This window comes from Phaethon lepturus, unplaced genomic scaffold (genome assembly GCF_000687285.1).
Source record: "Phaethon lepturus isolate BGI_N335 unplaced genomic scaffold, ASM68728v1 scaffold14296, whole genome shotgun sequence".
Classification (NCBI taxonomy): Eukaryota; Metazoa; Chordata; class Aves; order Phaethontiformes; family Phaethontidae; genus Phaethon; species Phaethon lepturus.
Genome location: NW_010548372.1, coordinates 1 through 23505, shown reverse-complemented (window position 1 = coordinate 23505; position 23505 = coordinate 1). Strand labels below are relative to the sequence as shown.

Genomic DNA, 23505 nt, shown 5'->3' with positions numbered 1-23505 from the left:
TGAGAAGGACATTAATGTTTTTCCCATTTGTAATTTGATATTCGTTTCCTAGTATTCTGACTTTCTAGATACTGGTTTGGGATTTTTTGCCTTTTGAATAGCTATCAAACAGTGAGTAGCAGCACGGTTCTCATTTGCATGAGTTGTCCTCTATATGGTTTCTTACGTATACAATTAACAGGGAGTTTGGTCTCAGCTACACGGTTGCACAAAGGTTGTATTTGAAAATAGAGCCTGACCCACAATATTTGAATATGAATGCAAGTTTGTGAGCAGTGCAAAAGATAGATGCAAAACCGTAGCAGATGCTGATTAACCTCATCATAAACTTTGTTTAATGACCTTTTTTCCATTCTATTATCTCTTTTATCAACCTGTTACCAGTGAGATAGATACAAATTTTTTGTACAGATTAAGCTCTTGTACCATATGCTGTGAGCATATGCTGAATACACAAAACTATCAGCAATCTTTTGTTTTCTTTGTGTTCCTATTATTAAGTCATGTTACTATCTCAAGGACTTGTGTCACAGCTTATAATTTGGCAATGTTTCCCTCTTGATCCATTTTGATCTGTCTTGGTCTCAGGATCAGACAGACCCATGGAATTCTTGAGGTTGTCACAGGTGGATGATGTCTTCAAAACAACAAAATAGTCTCTTTTGTAGAATAATGGATATACTGATGGACATGCCCAGGAAACTGAAGAGACACTTCCTTTTCACTACCTTTTTTTTTTCCCAATTCTGCCAGTCAGTCATCCATTGGATTAAAAAGCCTGTAACAGTCTCTTTTTTAATGGATTTTGGGGTGGGAAGATATTCTGAATCAGTGAGATGTCTTCATTTCTTGTTATTCCTATATAGGAGCATAATAGCAGCCATACTGGGCCAGCTCAAATGTCTAGATAGCACAGTTATCTGGTTTGGGGTTTTTTCCCCTCTGTTGCTACCCTAGAATATCTTAAAATTAATTTTCCTTTTTTAATTGCTCCTCAGAGTTCAGTTGACATTTCCTTAGACCCCATTTCTGAGTGGTAATAGTCAGTTCAGAGTCCGTCACAGAATACATAATGTCAGGATCTTTTCTTTCTACCTTACACTTATCGGTGCTGAGTTTCATGACACAGTCATTCAGTATCCTGAGATCTCTATGCAGATCTTCACAGGCAGACTTTGCTTTTGTTAAGTCTCAATCATTTAAAGTTTTCCACAGTGTTGTATCACTAATCACTGCCTCTTCCACATCACTTGAGAACAGAGGGTAAGACACGAGCTTACATGCACATTTCTGCAGAGCTCTGGTCTCTCTATTGGAAAAGCACATAATTTCTTCCTACTTTCGTATCTTCCTATCTTTTATAGCTTTTATCCAGGTCAGTATCCAGGTGAAGTCTCACTGCAGATGAATCTCTCCAAGAACAACCTTTGGTGAGAAACCCTGACAAATGCTTGCTGAATACCCACATCAGTGACATCAAGTACATTTTTGGGCTATAAGCTCATTGCTGTCCTCTGTCCATTCACAAGGTTAGACCACAGATCATTCAGCAGGAAAGTCACAGTGAAGTGCCTTGTCTACCTGGGACCACCAGCTCTGATATGCGATGTGGTGGCAATAGGCAGCTGTTGCCAGTGTTCATTATCATCTCAGGAGGTGCTGAATTTTCCTAGCTCGTTTGCATGAGCAGCCTTTTCAATACAAAAAGATCATAATTTTACAAAAGCTTATGATTTCAATCAAGCTGATGTTATTCACTCAGGTACTGTTCAGTACTATTCTTAAGAGTTTTCTCAGTGCTTTCCTTTCTTAAAATTATTTCTTAAACTCTGCTTGAGTTCTGCCTTTTCCTGCAGCTCTCTACTAGCTGTTAATTCTGGAGCTAGGGAAGTGCTTTGTTAGAAATAATCAGAAAGTGCATATTCATAGCAAAATACATATTTTTACGTATCCTTTAGCTTCCTTTCTCTGTTCCCTACAGCTGTATAAAATGTGTCAACACCTGCTATAAGGGTCTATGCATGTTTTGCCTCTCCCTTTAAGCTTCATCATCCAATCTACTGCATGAGTAAATTAGCTTAGGTATTAATGAGATGGAAAATGTTGGATTCTGTGGGTTTTGATTTCAGGCACCACATTATATTCCGGTGTGTCAGTATTCTTGTGTTCTAGGTTATTTACTTGTTAACAACTGGGCAATTAATGGAGATGTATACCAAAACCTGAAAATTATAAGTATTTTTTCCAGAAGATATCACTCTTCATTATTTCCCTTGTTAGACAAGGAGTAACAGACAGAAATCTCTAGCTGAGCCCATGATGTTACCACAGCCCTCTCCAGAGTGGGACATGGCCAGCAGCAGAGCTCTCCCTGCTGCAACAGGATAGGCTCTCATTTACAGCAACATGTCTAATTATTCCCTCATGTTCTGGTTGTGCATTTGCCAAGTACCACTGTGAGGAATATTTGAAGATCCAATGTCAACTTTTCTCATGGCAGATGAATTTCTAACACCTGACTTGTCCCTGGTAGGAATCTGCTTAGGATTCCGCTTTCTTCAAGCGATTTTTTTCTTCCTCCGTTTTGAATAGGTACAACCGATGAGAAAAAAAAGGAGCTATGAGGGAAATGATCTGGTGACAGTGGAATAATTAGAGATCTTGTTCCATGCTCTGTCTTGGATGAACAGGCAGAGTGTGCTGAAAAATTATGAACATATTGTTTTTATAGAGTGCACTGGTATTTCCTACTGTGTGAGTCAGCTGAAAATTCCCTGATCCTTTTGCTTCATTTTCCCCTCAGGCTACACAGCAAAGTCACTGGACAAAATGCCATCCTTGATTACTACAGGTTTCCACTGCCTATTTCTACTAGTCACAGCATGTTGCCAGACATCACAGGACCCAAACTTTGATCCTTTCATCCAACATATAGTGAGTATCCTTTCCCAGCCCCATTGGTTTTCATTTGGTCTCTGCTTGTCGCATCCAGCTGCTATAGCTCTCCTTTACATCCACAAAACCTTAGAGGAAATCAGCATAGGCTCAGGTGGGGAAACTGAACCCAGAGTCTCCCCAGTGTGCGAAACAGATGGAGAAATAGTCCCTAACTAGAAAGGGAGTTACAGAGAAAAAAAGGGACTGATCAAATGGAAGTTAACAGTCTGGTAAAGAAAACTAGTTTACAAATCTACCAAGCCTTGGTCTATCACAATTAATATTAGACCAGAAAATACTACTTTTGTCTTCCATATTATGAACCCTATCAAGCTAAAATGGATTCTAACATTTATGTTCAGCCCCTAGCACCATAGGAACCTTAATTCTGATGGACTGACCAGAACACAATGTGCTTTTTTTGCACGTTGAAAAAAGGAAAGGAGATGTTAAGAGGAAGGTGGGAATGCCTTAAGCTGTTTCTGCCACCATCCCCTGTCTTGGCAAACCAAGATACAGCTGGTTCCAGCAGCTTCATCTACCCTTCAGCAGATGTGTAACAGTGACCAAGTATCTTGTTTGCTGTTCTCTTCAAACTGCCTCCATGTCAGCACTTAGGCATTTTCATGAAAAGAGTAACACCTTATTTTTTAGCATCATTGAACCATGGGACAACCTGCACGTGAGTCATTGTTTAATGGTGTGAAATATGTGAAGTATTTAAAAACGTAGCAATACCCTGCAGTTGTTCGAGAGAATAACTGAAAAAGGAAACCACTGAGTCCAAACCTGGAGGAAGATGTGCATCACAGCGGGTTTTCTGTAGCTCTCACAGCTAACCTCTAAGGTGAAAGGTAGTACCCCAGCAGTGCAAAAATGCCAACGCACCTTGGAATCTTCACTGCTAGTGCAGCTGCAATACGAAACCCAGCTCTAATCACACACCAGATGGTTCCTTTATGTAACGAGATGACTTAAGAGTTGCCAAGCTATTCACCCTTTCTGTAAATAAAGATTTCAGTGGGACTTAAGAAACTGGCAAAGCTGCAAATTTCCTGCCTGTGTCTTTGCTTGTTCTTTAGCCTTTCTTGCTAACTGTGGTGCCAGTGTATTTTTAGGGCAAGATCAAAAAAATAAGCTTGTCTGCATCTCACATGGCTGCACCCTGCGTGAACCCAGTCATACGGAAATTGTGCCACCACTGCCCTGGTCAACCATGTGCTATGGATGGCCCACAAAATAGCTGACCTGAGACCTGAGCTGGAGCCAAGACATTTCAATCCCCTTTCTACTCCTACTCCTACTCCGGCTGGCTTTGCTACTGCAGAGCTGGAAGATCAGTGCAAAGATGAAAACAAAGGATAGTATGAGTCCATTTTCTGGATTTAAAAGCTGAGTCGCCAGGTCTCCCAAGCAGCTTGCAAGGCTGTCCCAGGGCTGAGAGCACTGCATCAGCCCTGTGGCTGATTTGCAGTTCACACACAGAATTCCTGCTAAGATGAGGCAATTGCCTTGCAAGGATACACAAAGAGGCACCGGCAAACTCAGTACATCCCTCAGCTGGTGTTTAACACTTCCCTGCTTGGAAGATACAAATATTCTATTTAAAGAGGAAAAGTGGGGCAAGGAGGGGCAAAGATTGGTGGAGGGGAAAAAATTATCTATGCTGGTATTTTCCTCACTAATTCTTTGATGCCAACCACAGCAGCTAAAGCTTCACTTTGGTTTTTCACAGAGCTTCCCTCTCTGTTTTCCACAGATTGACAGTGCACTAGAAGAGGAAAGCTTCCAGTCAGAGATGCAAAGGCAGAAGCGAAACAGTACGTACACAAATGTATGGTAGCAGAGCAGGTTTCTGGTAAGCCAAGGGTGAAATCACTGTTGGGGACAGCATCTCCTGAGGTCGTGAGATCATCAAGGGGGAGGTAGTTGTGTTTTAACTCCAGCCAGCAGCTAAGCACTACACAGCCACTTGCTCACTCCCCCACAGTGGGATGGGGGAGAGAATCTGAAGGTTAAAAATAAGAGAACTTGTGCATTAAGATAAAGACAGTTTAATTGGTAAAGCAAAAGCTGCATGCACAAGCAAAGCAAAATAAGGAATTCATTCACTACTTCCCAGAGACAGGTGGGTGTTTAGAGCCGTTTCCAGGAAAGCAGGGCTCTGTGATGCATAATGGTTATTTGGGAAGACAAATGCCATAACACCAAACATCCTCCTATTCGTTCTTCTTCCCCCAGCTTTTATTGCTGAGCATGACATCATATGATATGGCCATCACACTCCACCTCTTATGGTGTGTGACGTCATATTGGTCAGTTGGGGTCAGCTATCCCAGTTGTGTCCCCTTCCAGCTTCTTGTGCAGCCCCATCCTACTTGCTAGGAGGACAGAGCGGAAGAAAGAGAAAGCCTTGACACTGTGTAAACACTGTTCAGCAATAACTAAAACATCCCTGTATTATCAACACTGTTCTCATCACAAATCCATAACACAGCCCCATACAAGCTACTATGAATAAATTTAAGTTTATCCCAGACAAAACCAGTACAGTAGTAAAGGCACAAACAAAAGAGGTAGAAATTTCTCTCTGGTCAGAGATTGACATATATGAGCATAGCTTCTATGCAAGATGAAATATATGGTGTAGAAAAAAAACCCCAAGCCTCTTGCAGGACAGGGGTCACAAGATAATCCTGTATGGCTATGGTTGACAACTCATCTACTTGCTGAGTCAAAGGAGAGAAAGGATGACACAGATTTTCTCTGTACATATCATGCCAGTTATATCAGCTTCCTATTGCTCTGAAACCAAAGAAATCTGGCTTTTGTCAGACAAGCAGCAGATAAAACACATGCAGAATATCCGCTGAGGAGGAAGCAAGAAGATTTCCTCAGCAGAATGCTACACTAAGCTACCGTTAAATAGCAACAGAGCTCAAATGCCAAAACAGAAGCCATCAATTTATGATTTACCCTCACACACAGCTTTGCAGTCTCATGCTATTTCTCTTTCAGTGCTTACTTTTGACCTTCCCCCTCTGGAGTACACCATTGACATTGAAGTAAGCCTTATGGATTCATCTTTCCTGGAGCCAATCAAACAGTACTTCAAAAACCTTAATCTTCCAGTTTCAACAAATATTTCAAATGTAGAAATGATAGTTTCAAACATCAACGTTACAACAGGTGGGTTGGTTATTTATTTTTATGTCCTGGGTGACTATGCTTTTTTTGCCAGTGTTTGATCTCTTCCAGTTTTACCATCCATCATGTTTAGAAATCGGCAAAACTGAACTGCCTCTGCTGCCTGCTGAAAGACCCAACAAGACTGAAGCTCTAGCACACAACAGCATGTTTTGTTATCTGCATCCCACCACTCCTTTTTACATAAAGTTGGCATTAGGAATACCCCTGAATGCTTTTCTTTTTCTAAGAAAGGGACAAAGCCAGAGGAAGCCTGAGCCAAAGGATTTTTCTCCAATTTGAATAACAAGCAGTCCAAGTTACTTTCAAGTTTCAGGAAGCTGCGAGAGCCGTTATCAGACTGTTTACTTCCCTCCACTTGCATTTGGAACGTAAATCACTGTAAGAGGCTGTACTCTGACCGTGACAGAGACAGGCTGCATGAGATTCAGTCTTTTCCTGGTATAACTCACTAAACAGATTCTTACAAGGCAAGATATCAGACAAGTTTTATTACATGAGTTGTGGTTGTGTAATATCACATCCAAGTAACTAATACAGCAGAGGATATGCAAACACACCAAGCATTTACAACAGTAGAGGGGATTTGGTACCTTCTTACCACTCGCTGGCCCATAAAACGGTGAAAGGAAGTGTTCTCATCAGTTCTCAAAACAACACACAAATGCATCTTTTAAAGGCCTTCAGGGCCGCATGCAATGTGTGAAAATCACTTCATTAATATCTTTGCCAATGGCACATAAGAGTAAAAAAACCTTAAGAGTGAAGTGTTTTGGTGACTTCTTTGTTAGAGAGAATGTATGTCTTGAAAGCACTTTGTGATAATGTCACCTTCTCTCATGCAGCATCTGTCAGTACACATTCAGAATGACACAGCACCTCACTAGCCACTAGGACTTTGAATGACCATTACATGCTCTTACAATCTTTAAAAGCCTCTACATTTGCTTTCAGCCCAGGCAATATAGAAATATCCAATGTGAAAACTATCATAGGACACTGACCAATATGCCAGGTAAATTTTTAGGATCAGGCTTCACATCTCTCTATCTCCATTCAGTTACTTAAAGGTAATTCATGAGACTTATCCCTGCACCAGTCTGTTCCCATTTCTGGTTAGTCATTTATAAGTAGTGCAATTAGTATAATCTTACTAAATATTTGCAAGGCATCATTCTTGCATCATTCAAGTGAACTCACAAGAGCAACATTTAGTTGAGGTCACTGACATAAAGATACAGCAGGGTAAATATATATCATGTGATATGTTATTCCCCATTTATCATTCTCATAGTATTTCTCTGCCTGTCTGACACTAGTCTGCCTGCCCAGTGGTGAGAACAACAGCTGTTGTTCTTGTGAAAATGGATATGCCTGGCCAAGTGTGATGTGCAGTGACCTGATAACCTGCCCTTCTGCCAGCCTAGCACCCAAGCTGCCCTGTGGCTACATGAAGGAAATGCCTTTCTATGGGCCTTACTGTGAGCCTCAAACTGAAGGTAAGGAGAAACAGTGCTGAACTTCATTCTTGTACAACTCATATACTGCTCAGAGGATGGAATAGTGTTAAAGGTGTGATAAAGCAGCACATCAGGACTGAATTGCCTATGAATGTAGAATGTCTGTAGAGAGGGTCTAGAGCTCTTCCCTTTGTGATGTGGTTCCACCTTGATCCAAGTACTTGGAGATATTTAGTGCCAAACTGGAGCCCCACCTCCTGGAACCACTCACATGCCTCTTTGGGACTTTCAGCTTCCTCTAAGCAAAGAAAGTTTCATCTCATCAGATTTTCAACAGAGGAACTTAGAAATGTGACCGAAGTGTGCCATACTGCTCAAGAGAAGAGAAGGAACAAAAAAACCCAGCATATATCTTTTTTTGTTGTTTTATTTCATTTTTTTGTTTTATTTCAACTCTCATGACAAGGTGCCCATGACTTTTTAGAAATTTGACTGATGGCTGGAAACTTAGGCTTAGCAGCACTGGGGTGCTGGACACTATCTGTTGTCTCCGCAATCCAAGACAAACCCCAACAAGGGTCTACCTTTGACTTGTGACAGAGCACCATGTAGAGATACCCAGAGGCAGCCCTGGGTCATCATCCAGAATATTACCCTCCCAAAGTCATTGAGGATTTTTCCATTATTTTCAGTGAACCATAGGTGGATATTCATCCTGTGTATCTTTCACTATGTAAAAGTTAAGTACCTAGTCAAAGTTATTCATCCAAACTCTCTGTAACTGGAATAATGTACCAGTTCAACCACTGTAGAAAAGCTGTCTATCACCTTCTGAATGTATCACCTTCTGAAGGTGTCTCCAGCTTTGCATCAACTGGAGAGGAAGCCTAGATATCTAGCAGATGCAAGCACCTAAATTAGATATAAAAAGTTAGGAGAATCCCAACTTTATCATACAGATGAATCTTGACAAGTTGTAAGATTTTGATTTAGAATTAGGATGACTTCACGAAGGGCAAATTGCGCATAACTAATCTAGTGGATTTATATGATGGAGTGCCTGCATCAGTAGACAAGGGAAGAGCTATGGATATCACTTACCTAGACTTCTGTAAGGTCTTTGATACAGTCTCCTACATCATTAGAAGAAGCAGCTAAGAAATAACTTTGTAAGCATTGCTTTTGATTATTTTCACTTTTATTCTTATGTTTTTCCTTACAGACTCATGTGGTATGGGAGAGCCCATTGTAATGAATATGTCAGTCAGACTCGACACAGACTTTCAGAATGATCTCAGTGATCCTTCTTCTGAATTATACAAAAAATACAAAGCTGACCTTGAAAAAGCGGTAATAACTTTACTTTTCCATCCCTGAAGGTAGAAAGTCCTCCAAGAAATATGGTATTTACCTTAAGTGTCTGGGAAATAGGGTGAATTGTCACTGCCTCTGTGGGGAGCTATGAAACACACAGCAGTGGGAGCTACAAAGTGGGCCAAAGCTGACCTCCACTGAAAGGCAATGACAGTATTCCCATTCATTTTAGTATGCTGGCTGACAGGGAAGTATTTAGGAATCCTTTGCATCAAAAGCATGAAAAAAAATCATATTATTGGTCCCAGCTTAAATCCACATGAGCACACACAGAATGAAGCCATCAACACAAATTTACCCCATGACAGTGCGGAGAGCACCAGGCCTATTCTGTCAGATATGCTACATGCCCTTACTCACACCAATGTTGAATGGAGAGTTTCCTATTTTAAGCATCTAGAGTAATATACAGAAGACTTATGTCATGTAATATGTCTTTGTTTACAGTTTAACGCTAGCTACAGCTGTTTACCAGGCTTTGTATCGGCAACAGTAATTGGTTTTAGGTAAGTAAAGGATTTCATTTTTTCCTGGAAGACACAAATCTTTCTGTCCAGTCTCAAGGAGACACCAGTCAGCAGAGACTACATACACTCTGGCTAGAACCCATGCTCAGTATATACATACTGAATAACAGTGTAAGACCTGCAAAGGAAAGCCCAACTATTAGCATGCAAATAGGATTGCAGGAAAAATTCTCTACTGTGCAAAAGTCCAAGAAACATAATAATTTTCCACCTGGATCAAAGCTTTTTGCGGGAAAGACTGAATTCTACCCAAAAGTGGAAAAGGAAGTGAATAAACCTAACATCATTTCCCAGGTCATTGGGAAGATGAATTAGTACATTGAGGCTGGATACAACATTGGATCTGGATAAGAGAGACATTACTTAAGTCCACACATATTTAAATGCAGCTGTATTTTAGGTTTTCTAAGGGAAGTTTACTAGAAACAGCAGACAAAGGAGATGTCACGTAAAGGCGTTCTTACTTTGGGAAGAGCTGTAGCACAACCTTCTTGTATAAGAGCAAGTCTTGAGTTATGACAGAAGCCTTCACAGGTGAGCCCTGTGAAGCCTTCCTAGCCATGCAAGATGAGCCACCACAACAAAGAAAACTACTAATACGCAAGGATATTTAATGCTGGTGCTTCTCTCATTCTTGTATCTGTTTAGGCCTGGAAGTGTTTTTGTGAACTATGAAGTAAAAGCAGGAGCTGCAACCTTCGATCAGATAGCAGATTCCAACAAAATTGTACCACAATTTCTAGATGCATCATACCGGCTAAATCAAGCTACCTTCACAACAGAAATAACTGGTAAGTTTAAAGCTCTCTCAGTATTTTCCTTCAACTTTTACTTTGGTATTTCTAGCCTGAACATGTAGCTGCCTTATAGTGCTGATTATTTGGTACTGGACCTTCAAAAACACTTATTTCTCTGGCTATTTCATTTCATCCTATGCCAGCAAAGCTTAGGGCTTACATGAGATGACCATGCACACAGTACCTCCTACAGAAAACCAAATCCTTCCAGCTACTCCACTGAATCTTGATGCAGTGTCTCCATGGGAGAGAGACTGAAAACCCTTGAGTTCACCTCCAGCACTGAGACTGCTCTTAGCATACCAGGCTGCCAGCACTTCCCACTTCTTCAAACAAAACAAAAAACCTCTTGCAGTTTACATGAGAACAAGTTCCCGCTGGCTTTCTTGGCACATTTTCCATGCTGCTGCTACTAGACAGTGTGTTACAATTCACTTGGCTGGCCAAGTGCCCCAGAGCTGCTGTACTCCCAGTGCAGCGAGCACTGGACTGTCTTTGTCAGAGGATTACTTTAACCTGGTTGCTTCTCCTCCCAGTTTATCTACTTGGAAAGTAGTGGTGGTGATAATATTTCTGGCTCTCTGCATAAAAAATTCTGAGATCTCTGGCTGACAAAGATAGTAGAAGAGTATCTTGTGGGAAAATTGTATAGGTACCAGAGGTAGTGCCCCGCAAGTGATGCTGAGCGCATATTAGTTATGAAGCACCTAGGATTCCCATGAGATGAAAGACACTGTATAGACATGAGCTGAAATGAGAATAATGCAGAATGTTGCTCTTTGTCTTCCCAGACCAGACAAACTTCACTGTGAGTCCTGCAGACATTTTTGAAGGAGATACAGTAAGACTGATGTGTGAGATAAATTCAACATCTGAGAGTGTGACCTGGTATTACTCCAATCAGATCATCTCAGCCAGCTTCCGGTATTTGATTGAGACAGATGTTACAAATACAAGTTCGATTCTTAAAATTACCAACATTACGATGAAGGATCTTGGTATGATTTTCTATCGTTAAAACAGCAGATGTAAATCTCTAGTGTGGCTAGTTCTATAAAAAGCAGAGGAATGCAGAGACAGCATTTTCCTAGAGTAAATGTGAAAAATACACTGTCCTTCATAATTTTCTTGTTGTTTTTTTTTCTTTAATGAACTACTTACTGACTGGCACTGCCAGTAAGATGTGAATTGACTGAAGAGACTATACAGGCCTGGGTATTCTCAGTGCTAGCCTTTACTGCCATATCACAGGAGGCAGCGGTGACTGCTTGGCTGTGAGGCCTTCCCACCCTCTTGGTGTGGTAACTTGAGGCTGTGTTTGAATTTGGTTTTGATGGCTCTTGTCCCCTTTGCAAACATATCTTAAGTAGTCACAGCTCAGAGTTACAGTTTTTCATGTGTTCATGTTTAGGGCTTTTTGAAAACCAGAAACAGTAAATTGGTGGCATTTTGCTGGGAGGAGTTATCAGGAGAATCATCATGTATTATCAGAGATATGACTCAAGCTCCCACTCAGTTCTTCTGTTTGGACCATGAATTTTACATTCAACTTCAAAAAGGGTAGACTGTGACCAGGTATTTGGGCACACATATGGGAGGTAGGAGTCATGGGTCCAACATTATTTAGGCTAAGGATGCCTGAACCTTGGTGTCTCCACTTCTATGTAAGTGGCCTACTCACTTGGCTATCCCAGTGAGGAATGGGAACCCACATACCTAAAGTATGAAGGAAGTTTGGAGCTCTAATTGGCAATTTCAAAAGGAAGCCTGGCTGCATCCAGGGGACAAGTGCCTGAGAAAGTGACTAATCAATATTCTGCTCTCTTTGGCAATAACTTCTGAGCAGTATGTGTGCCTAGACTCAGAGTCCCAGCTCTTGTGGAGTCTATCCTGGGCACCTGTCTCTCACTCATTCTGGGTAGGAACTGTTTGCCCAGTCAGTCTACATTCTTACCATGACATATTGCTGCCATGTGGACTATGGGCAAATACACAGATCCCCAAAACACCAAGTCAGCCAGATTTTAAGTATTTTGGTCCCAGAGTGCTGGTCTCTTGTCAAGTACCCGTCAATACTGAAGCTGCCTAATCTGGATATACTTGGCACCAGGAGTCTGCAAAGAGCACACTGCAGATGACCTGAGGGTACGTTTTGATTAGCAAGTAGCAGAGCCACTGCAGAGCAGGGAGACGTGAAAAGTAGGTGTAGAAGTAGCTCCCAGCTCCTAACTCCAAAAGTAGAGAAAAAACAGCAAAACATGTTCTCAATGCTAAGATATTGCCTATGCTTTACAGGTTCCTATAGGTGCACTTTCACGAACAGTAATCAGTTTCACACACTGATATACAACGCCACAAAAACAATAGCAGTGTCTCCGCTATACATCACTACAAACTTAAATGACATCAATGTTACATGCAACAGTCCTGAAATGCAGACAAACAGCCTTCTGCTGTCCTGTTGTATTGACAGACACTTACCATCTCTTACTGGTGACTGGAAAGTACATGGAGCAATCAATATTACAGGTAAGATTAACAAAAGATTGCCTTTCACCTGTTAGGTTTGTTCATTCTTCAAAGACGTCCTCCTAATTGACTACCCCAAAGGCCAAGTCCTAAGGTGAATACAGGGTATGCTGTGAAGGTGTATTTGTGGGAAGGACAATGGATCAACAGCATGGTAGAGACTCCATATGTGTTGTGCAGGCACCAGTGGGATTCTGTGCACTGTTCGGACATTGATACTGGAAACTGTGCCATTCTGGATGGAAACAGTTGCCTGGACCAGCATCATACTGACTTTTTCGAAAAGGTTTATTTCTGTATTCGCTAGTTTTGAGAGCAAGGATGAGTGATAGTCTCTAAGACTATCTCCAGAATCAACCTTGGGGTATGAAAAGCTTCTGTGTACCACATACCAAGATTTGGCAATAAAGAGAGGCAGGTGGTACACTTTGAAACAGCTGCAGCATAGCTAAATACTGACTGCACAGTTTCCCTCTCCATGTGTAACTGTGATACATCACATGCCAGTGGAGTCAGTGGCATCCCACAAAGCTCTACTTATAATATGAATATAAAGAGTTAATAAAGCACCAAGTAAATGTGCTACAAAGAGTTACAAAACAGCATCAATAGAAATGCTCATGTCTGTGAACCATAGTCATAAACAGCTTATTGCCCTCAATATTTTATGGGTATGGATTAACTGTTTGTTGTTAACCATTATAAATGAAATTTAGCAGAAAGCAGGACAGCGAAATGAGAGAAAACCTTCAAAGCTCACGTGCACAGAGGACAGGTACTGGTGTGCAGTGCTGCTTACAGAGAAAGGGGTGATCCTGGCCTACTGTAATGAGCTGTTTTGTCCTCGATTCCATGTGGCCAGGCTTTCCTCCAGGAACTCTGCTCTCATGTCAGATGGACTTTCAGCTGCAGCATGGGACAGCTTTAGTGGGGTTTTCCCCTTATAGCTAAACCAGCACTCTTCAGATTTAAAGTTGAATGACTGTCAAGTACCTTCAAATGTTTATTTCAAAATAAGATGACATTAAAATCTGGAGTATCTACTCCTGGTTTACTTATCTTACTCATACTAAATTCACAGATAATGAGGTTAGGCTGAACCAGAATACTCTTCATTTTGGCTTATCCTGAGGTATCCAAGCAATGTTGCTGTTCTCAGTTACACTGGTTTTGGCAGTGCCCAACACTGTGCTGAGAGCCATCTTCAGGCCTTTGGAAGACCATTGTGAGTGTTGCCAGAGTAAAAGATATGAATAAACTTAAAAAATGATGAGTTAAAAGTGCCGTGCTATCAAAGGTTCCATACAAACCCACAAGGTTTTCCTTAGCTAGAGTGATTGCTTGTGATTTCCAGAGCCCAGGCATTTTTTTGTCATCTGGTAGGCCTTCAAGGAATGTTTATTTCTCTCTAGGAGTCTCCAATTTCACTGAAAACTGCACTGAATACAAGCTCAATATCAATGAATCACTATGTTCACCTGAGAAGTCAGGTACAGTGACGACATACACATGTGAGCTGCAGACTGGACATGGTGCCATGTGCAGTCAAGACATCAGAGTGAGGTACCTCTGGGAAGGTAAGAGTCAGGTAGATCATCAGCTCTTTAACGTGTAGGTGGCCTCTGTGGCACATGTTATTTGGAAGCAAATGATTATAACAAGTGATTCTCAATAATATGACATTTATCTTGTGTTGTCTCAGCCCGTGTAACAATATCTTCAAGCATAAACTCATCAGTTTCCGAAGGATATGCATTCAATATAACATGTGAAAGTGATCTGAGCAGTTATGACAGTATCAGCTGGAAAATTCTGTCTGGAAATAACACAAAAACAGTAAACTGTGGTACGTGCATCAAAACCAACCAATCTGTAGCCACATCTGTGCTCGAAGTGAAGACTGTCACACAGGACTGGAATGGTGAGTGAACATGGTTTGTTTTGGATACAAAGGCAATGAAATCTCTGTACCAGATAATTTACAGTATCCCTAGCCCTGCAAATCACTGTGAAGCCTGGCCACAGTAAATAAAAAAAAAAAGAGTTAAAATGATAACTGCTGTGGGACAGCAAGACATGATGCTGCCAACAACACTGTATTTGTTCAATATTAGGGCTCATGACCATGCAAAAGCAGAGAAGCACTTCTGTTGACTGAAACATTGGTTTTGTGTCACTTCTTTCAGGCACCTACATCTGCACATTCTCCCAGAAGAACTTGGATAGTTCTGCCAACATGACAATCGAGGTTATTTCCTTGCCTCTGAAGCAGAACATCCTGAGAAACCCCATTAAAGCATCTATACAATGCAACGTGCAACAAACTCTTGAGTGCTGCATAAGTGCTAACACCACGGAAAATTACAGTGTTACATTCATAGTTGAAAAAGAAGAATTCCAAAAAGTTGGTAAGAAACAATAAACTTGCAGAATCATTAGTTGCACTATGTGTCACAACCCAGTCTCTATTTTTTTTATTTTTCACTTAGGTCCATGTAACCAATTCATACTTACTGCTATTATGACAACCCACAAGTATGCCTGAGAGTGTAAAAAAGGGGAAATGGACTTTTTTTTAGGATGGTTGTCATGCCTGGGAAGCGTGGCTGAGATTAATAGAAGAACAGCTGAAGGCACTGCTGTAGAGATAAATATGTAATAGGAAAATTCAACGTTTGGTTTGCCTTGCAAGGCAGTGAGAAGTGAGCATCCTCATCATTGTTCAGATTAGAAATTGCTGAACTCCATTTATTTGCTTTTATCTTCTACTCTGACACTTTTTTGAACTGAGTATCAAAGAAACATTACTTAAGATCTACTCATACATGAAAAAATATAAAACAACACATTAATAATGCAATTCAAAGAATTATTCTATTTTCTTCAAGGATACAAGTAACATATCTTTAACAGCACAAAAACCTAAGTTGCTATGTCTTCAAATTTCAGGCAGTTCTGCATCTTCCCTGGCACGTTTTTATATACCAGAAGTTTTCAAGTGGGTAACAAAACAGTTAAATCAAAAAAAGCAAAGATGACCCACCTAAACTAACTCAGAAAACATTCAGGAGTGCAAAACCAACAGGCTGAAGTGTAAAGCAGGTGGAGATTGAGAGGTCTTTTGATTGCTAAGAAAAATGCCAAGATCTTCTTAGAGGAGATTGCAGTCAAGGACCCTCAGGCACAGGCATGCTGAAAGGCAATGGGAGTGTGGTACAGATCCTGAGTTCAAAAGAACCGTGTAAGAACAGCAAAAAAGTGTCCTAGTCTAAATGAAACACCTGTGGTAGAAGCAGAAGTAGGAAGAGTATTCTTAAAATGGTTTCCAAAGCAAATTTTGGTTCCTGCACAGCAAAAGAAGCTTTGGGCAGGATTTGCTCATACACAAGTAATTGAAAAGGTACTGATCATGCAGCAGCTGCCAGAAGATTTATTAAGCAGGGAGTAAGAGACAGCGATCAGCATACAGAAAGGAAGTTTTTTTTTCTCTAGGACCCACAGAAAAGAAAGTTTTGCAGAAGCTTACTGTTGTATGCCAGCTGATTGACCCCAAATCTGTGTTAACCTATCTTAATCTTTCCACACAGGGAAAAGGAAACAAGGAAATTTGTTTTGCTATGTGTACAATTACACAGAAACAAAATGCAAAGAGAAAAATCTCACGGCATATTGCAAGTTTATGAACCATGTGAAACAGGAAGTCAAAAGTGAAATGATAGAACTGAGCGTGATAACTGGTAAGGAAAAGGTTACTATTTAAAGCTGTTAAATAGGAAATCACAGTATCTTTGTTAAACCAGATGCCAAAAATTTATCATTGGTGACACTTAACAGGAGCAATTTTTGTTAGCCAAGAGTTTTTGTCTACTTTTTTGACAGGAAATTTTGAAATACAGAGGAAAATATCAATTTTGCTGAAATTTTAAAAAATAAATAGACAAGGTGTTTTGTCTTCACTGTGTTTGTCAGTGGCCCCAGTATATTTCCAAGAAGTAATAGTTCAGTCACTTTCTGTACCTACTTCCTTCTGGTGCAGCCTGCACCACTGAGCTTTGTCTCCTGTGTTGAAATGTGGTGATGCAGCTCCCAGATTGCATCAAAAATTTAGCAAGAATAAAAGATTGTGGTGCCTCAGGAAGAAGTCATCTAGCTCAAGACGTCAGCCTGTGGGAGAGCATATCCACTTTAAACACAAGAATGACAGCCTCCACGAAGTGTTGCTGATACCTGGGCAGACCAAGTTTTCAGTTAGCTCTGCAGGAAATGCTGGGTAATTAGAATTTAACATTGCTAAATCCAATTTTGAGGTTTAGTTCTGACCAGAGTTTGGATGTTTCAGCTTCTTATTCTAAACTGGAAAGAAAGAAATGTTGGACATCCCCATAATGCAGAAATTTTGTTTTTTCCACAGTAGTGGTGCCTACTGTTGAATCACTATATGTGTCCAGATTTCACTCTCATACGAAATAAATAGGCACTTTATTTACTTTATTCAGCAGATACTTACTGATGTGACCAACCCAATTAAAGCCAATTAGCAAGACTCACTGTTCATCAAAAAGGTGCTGAGGCATCACTAACAAGGTCTTAATGAATTTCTTATTAGTGCTATAGCAGCACTGAATCCCTTAGCAGAATAAACTTTGTGTGTTAATTACTGTTCACATAGTGGTCAATATAATCCCACTCCACCCCTATCTAACCCTGCAATCTAACAGACAAATCCCAAAACTTTGGGTATTGGTTTGCTGATTTGATTCAGTACCAGAAACAAGGGCCTTTACTCAATTTCCTTTTTAAATTCATCATTCAAAAAAAATTGGGAATGCAAGACATATATACCCTGAAAGATCATAATTAATGAAGACAGCAAGCTGAAATCCTAACTAATTTAAAGGCCTCTGAACTTCAGGAAGGCACAGGTTTGATGGGAGTAAATTACACATCTCACAGAATCATTAAGGTTGGAAAAGACCTTCAAGATCATCAAGTCGAACCGTTAACGCAACACCACCATGGCCACTAAACCATGTCCCGAAACACCACATCCACATGTTTTTTGAACACCTCCAGTGATGGTGACTCTACCACCTCCCTGGGCAGCCTGTTCCAATGCTTGACCACTCTCTCGATGAAGAAATTTTCCTTAATATCCAATCTAAACCTCCCCTGGCACAACTTGAGGACTCTTCCTCTCAAACTATCACTAGTTACTTGGGAGAAGAGACCAACACCCACGTCGTGACAACCTCCTTTCAGGTAGCTGTAGAGAGCGATAAGGTCTCCCCTCAGCCTCCTCCAGACTGAACAATCCCAGTTCCCTCAGCCACTCCTCATCAGACTTGTGCTCCCTGCTTGTTAGTTTTCTACCTCTATGTTTTTTTCTCAATACAGGTGAAGTTTCCTGCTTAAGCAACCTTGGCATTGGAATAGAAGGGAGCATATTAATAAAGCCATGCTGTGACTTAAATAATACAGATGGTTTTATCCAAGGCAGTGAAACTTACAGGTGCCTCAACAAATCATGGAAGCGTGAAAGGGATGACTGCTTATCTGTTACAATAAACAATCTGTTGACTAGTGCTGAGGTAATATTTATGAGTTTTGTAAAGGCTGGGGTGGGGGGTGGGTAGGAGAGAGCAAAACTTTTTCTTGGGTGGTTTTTTGCTTAACATAATCTAAAATATATGAAGCATTAAAAAATCAATTATTTACTTTAAACTATCTTTTAAAAGATATAAAGAATGATTGGCTATATGTACACAAGTCAGTGAAAGAGGCCAGGTCCCCTTTTCTGGCCCAGGGGGCATGTGACACTGCATGGCTAACATCCATACACATGAACACTCTCTCCCCCAGACAAAGTGACCTTATTCATAGCATCCAGTGGGAGCAGTTGCTGGCATGGGGTATTCCCTGAACCATGCTCAGACATTGCGTCGGTGAACGCCAGCTGGCACAAGCCCAAAGCACGCTACAGAGTACACTAACAACGATGCAGTAGGGACAACTCTGGGCCACTGCCCAGCCTCAGACCCAGGCCCTGTTCAGCATGCCCAGTCAGCCACTACCCTTCAAAGATAGGTGCTGGGCCTCAGTTTTCAGCCTAGGTATCCTATCAGTGAGGTTAGATGAGAACAACTATTTTTCGTTCATCAAATACTTACTATCTTTATTTTAGTAAATTAGGCACAGCAAGGTTGCAGACAGAGGTATAGCTACTCAATGATGTATTTTCTTAACTTTCTAGATTGTTCCCTCATACAGTTTGGGCCCAGACCACCTATTTTCTCCCTCAAAATTTCCAGGAGCAGTCTGCAAGTTAACACAGATGAGGTACCACTCTCAACAGGCAGTTAGGATACACTGTTCTGGAGGGTCAGAGAGTTGAACACTACCAGCATGTCTAGAATGACCTTGGCTCTGTTTGTTTTACTAGTATAAGGGTAGTCATTATGAAGGAGGATCAAGCTCCAGGCAAATTGAACACACGTCATGTACTGTTTTCTTCTTTTACAGTCCTTGGCCAACAGTCCTGAGGCAGAAGCATACCTACCTAAATACCTTGCAGAGCTTAAGAAAAAGACCGAGGAGGAGCAAACCACAATAAACAGTTCTCCTGCAAACCTAGGTGCAATCATTACAATCCTGGATACGGTCTCCTCTATCCCAGCAGATGCAAACGTGTCCATTATTCAAGTAAGTTCTAATTTTATTCTTACCTATACTTATCAAGACCTTTGGCCTCTTTTGTCACAGGGGCTGACAATCTCCCTGAAGAATTTTCACAGTTAGTTAGGAACAGGAAAGTATTAATGAATGAGATGTAGTGACAGCAAAGATGAAATGGCAGCAAAGACACAGAAGAATTTATGAAAGTCAAAATGATGCAGACCAGACAAGGAGCCTATGCATGAAAGAGAGACTTCTGTATGATAGATAGATAGATAGATAGATAGATAGATAGGTAGGTAGATAGATAGGTAGATAGATAGATAGATAGATAGATAGATAGATAGATAGATAGATAGATAGATGGAAGATAGAAATCTTCTAGGGACCCATAAATGTCTCTAGCATTCTAAGATAGAGGACAAGACAAGGAATGATGGATGAAAAGTTGAACATGAGCCAGTAATGTGCACTTGCAGAACCAACCATATCCTGGGCTGCATAACAAGAAGCATGGCCAGCAGATCGAGGGAGGTGATTCTGCCCTTCTACTCCGCTCTGGTGAGGCCCCACCTGTAGTGCTGTGTCCAGCTCTGGGGTGCCCAGCACAAGACAGACATGGGCCTGTTAGAGAAGGTCCAGAGGAGGGTCACAAAAATGATCAGAGGGATGGAACACCTCTCCTATGAGGACAGGCTGGGAAAGTTGGGGTTGTTCAGCCTGGAGAAGGGAAGGCTCTGGGGAGACCTTATTGCAGCCTTCCAGTACTTCAAGGGGGATTATCAGAAAGACAGAGTAAGACTTTTAACCAGAGCCTGTAGTGACAAAGCAAGGGGCAATGGTTTTAAACCGAAAGATTTAGATTGGACATAAGGAAGAAATTCTTTACGATGAAGGTGGTGAGACACTGGAACAGGCTGCCCAGAGAAGTTGCCAATGCCCCATCCCTGGAAGTGTTCAAGATCAGGTTGTATGTCCTTGCCCATGGCAGGGGGTTGGACTGGATGATCTTTAAAGGTCAAAACTATTCTGTGATTCTATGATTCTTTGAGTAGGAGCAGAAACAGAAATAAAAGGTTGAAATAAGGATAGAGATCAAGCAAGGAAAATCAATTAGCCATTACAAGAAATGAATACAAAACATATCTTAGAAACACTTGGAAACCTTGATTGTGAAGTACAGAGGAAAAGGACTGCTCTTCTGAGCAGAAAAGTGCAAAGAGACTTGATGTTTTGTACCTGGAGAACCCTACATGAGAGAGAGAAATCAAAGATAGTACAAAGGCTCAGAAAGAGAGGAAAGAAGGCTAGAAAAGAAAAAATACTAAGTAATATGTAAAAAAAAAAGTCATGCAGCAGCCACTTTTGGAAACTTTAACTTGAAAACAGAGCATTGAGAGGGTTAACAAGTGAAGGTTTCACATGGATTGAGTAAAATAAGAAAATGATGGGCTTTTTCAAAAGGCAATTCTAGGACCATGCAGAAATTACCATCAGAAACAACAATGATTTTTACGGGATTTCAGTAACAGCATTATTCTGTTCTTGTTCCAGGATTTCCTCTCCACAGTGGACTTTATTGTTGCTGAGTCCACAAATGAAGCTTGGGCAAATTTGAATACAATGGAGAGAAACAAAAGTTCTTTGTTACTGCGTTCAGTAGAAAATTTTTCCCTGCACCTCCGACCAGTTAATAATACCATTCCTCCTGTCTATGCAAACACCCTTCAGCTACAAGGTGCAGTTGTCACAGAAAATAACACCACTATTTATAATAAGAACTTCAGCAGTACAGGAAACCTCACAGTTGAAGTACTCATTGGTGAAACTGAAATTCAGACTCTAACCCCAAATTCAACAATTGTCAGCGTGATGTACTCAAAACTTGGACATATTTTGCCCCAGAATGAGTCTCAGTACGTGAATAGCTTACTGATAACAACAACCGTGACCAGGAACATAAGCCAGGAGTTCAATATTAATATGGTTTTTGCAAAGAAAAACTTGTCTCTAAAGATGCCCCAGTGTGTCTTTTGGAAGTTCACACTCAGCAAATCTGGAGGGGGCTGGGATACTCATGGTTGCACACCCACAGAGGTAGAAGATTATGTCATTTGCTCCTGCAATCACTTGACATCATTCTCCATTCTGATGTCACCTGATAAACCCTCCCAGGTAACCTTTGAAGATTATATTACCTACATCGGCCTGGCCATTTCAATCTTGAGTTTGGTGGCCTGCATTATAATTGAATCTTTAGTCTGGAAATACGTGACAAACAACACAACCTCCTATATGCGCCATGTCTGTATACTCAACATAGCTACATCACTCCTGATTGCTGACATTTGGTTCATTGTCACTGGCTTCATCAATGACCAAAACCAACAGATGAGCAGACGTGTCTGTTTCGTGGCCACCTTCTTCATCCATTTATTCTACCTGTGTGTCTTTTTCTGGATGCTCAGCCTGGGCCTCATTCTTTTCTACAGACTGGTCTTCATCTTACATAACACAAGCAAGAGCACTCAGAAAGCAGTGTCATTCTGTCTGGGATATGGGTGCCCCTTTGTCATTGCAGTCATCACCATTGCTGTCACACTGCCAAGGAACAATTACACCAGAAAGGAAAGCCACCACTGCTGGCTCAACTGGAAGGACAGCAAAGCTCTCTTGGCCTTCGTCATACCTGCCCTGATCATTGTGGCCATGAATTTGTTCATCACCGCAGTTGTTATAATAAAAATACTGAGGCCAACTATTGGGGACAGGTCAAACAGACAGGAGAGGAACTCATTGTTTCAAATTGGCAAAAGCGTGGCCATCCTGACACCGCTGTTAGGCCTCACCTGGGGATTTGGCTTTGCCCTCATCATCAAGAACAGTCATAAAGCTTTCCGCATCCTCTTTACTCTGCTCAATGCTTTGCAGGTGAGTTACACATATGTATGGCTTTGTTTCCTCTTGTAACCATTTAACATGTAGTGACATCCTTGCAGTGCTGTGCTTGGAGGCGGGAGGGAATAAAAACAGCTTGGGAAAGCTCAGGTTTGCCTTACATCTTATTCCCAAAGGGCTCTTTGGGAAACCCATTCCAGGAATTCAGCAGTATTTCGTATTCTCAGCTGCCTTAACAGATATGCCTTATAGATAAAGCTGACATAAAGATAACTTCCATCCTTGCCAGTAACTCTGGGAAGAACTTCATTCCTGAAGTCTAGGAAAATAACACTATTATGTTCAGGTGGGCAAGCTTCAGCATGTCTGGTCTCATTTACAGTGCATCCGGAGGCATCATATTTGGCTCTTGTGGGTTCAATTAATGAGGGAGTATAAACAACATGAAGTCACCAAGAACAGCTCAATAGTACTAGTAATAAAGCAAGCAACTAACCAAAATGATTTGGCACATGATTGAGAGTTTTCACTTAGTATGATTTTTACAACAACATATTTAGGTTGTCAGTAGGATCCCAAAGCAATGGGATTTCTTAAGGACAAAATAGTTATGTCTACTCTGTCTCTTAAGAATGGCCTGAAAATTGTATGCTTCAGACCAAACTCACTTGCCTTTTATATTGTGAGCCTAATAGCTTATCTGGGCAGCATAGGCAGGGCTCATCTTCCATACACAAAGGTCCATTCTTTCAAATATGGTTAGTGCTAGAAAACAATCTATATCGCTTTTGCAGACCAGATATACACACAGTTTAAGTAGGCCAGGCCTGGAGAACTCCTACCACATTAGTAGTCCATTATGTGAGGTGCAGTTATAAAAATCACAGTATCACAGAATCACAGAATCATTAAGGTTGGAAGGGACCTCTAAGGTTATCGAGTCCAACCATCAACCCAACACAACCAAGCCCACTAAACCATGTCCTGAAGCACCACATCCACATGTTTTTTGAACACTTACAGTGATGGTGGCTCCACCATCTCCCTGGGAAGCCTGTTCTGATGCTTGACCACTCGGTGAAGAAATTTTTCTTAATATCCAAT

The 23505-nt window shown here is 41.0% G+C and overlaps 1 protein-coding gene across 1 annotated transcript; it reads left to right on the top strand.

The window, feature by feature from the left end:
• Positions 1-2829: 2829 nt before the first annotated feature.
• GPR116 (G protein-coupled receptor 116) lies at positions 2830-22434 on the top strand (the record flags this gene model as incomplete). The annotated part of the gene is made up of 17 exons (XM_010289945.1): positions 2830-2934; positions 4697-4757; positions 5956-6126; positions 7464-7643; positions 8827-8954; positions 9426-9484; positions 10154-10296; positions 11094-11300; positions 12598-12831; positions 14244-14408; positions 14534-14752; positions 15018-15239; positions 16419-16568; positions 16952-16954; positions 18226-18419; positions 19351-19530; positions 21058-22434. Coding segments are annotated over exons 1-17 (3798 nt in total), but the record flags the coding sequence as incomplete, so codon positions are not given.
• Between the last annotated feature and the right edge of the window lie 1071 nt (positions 22435-23505).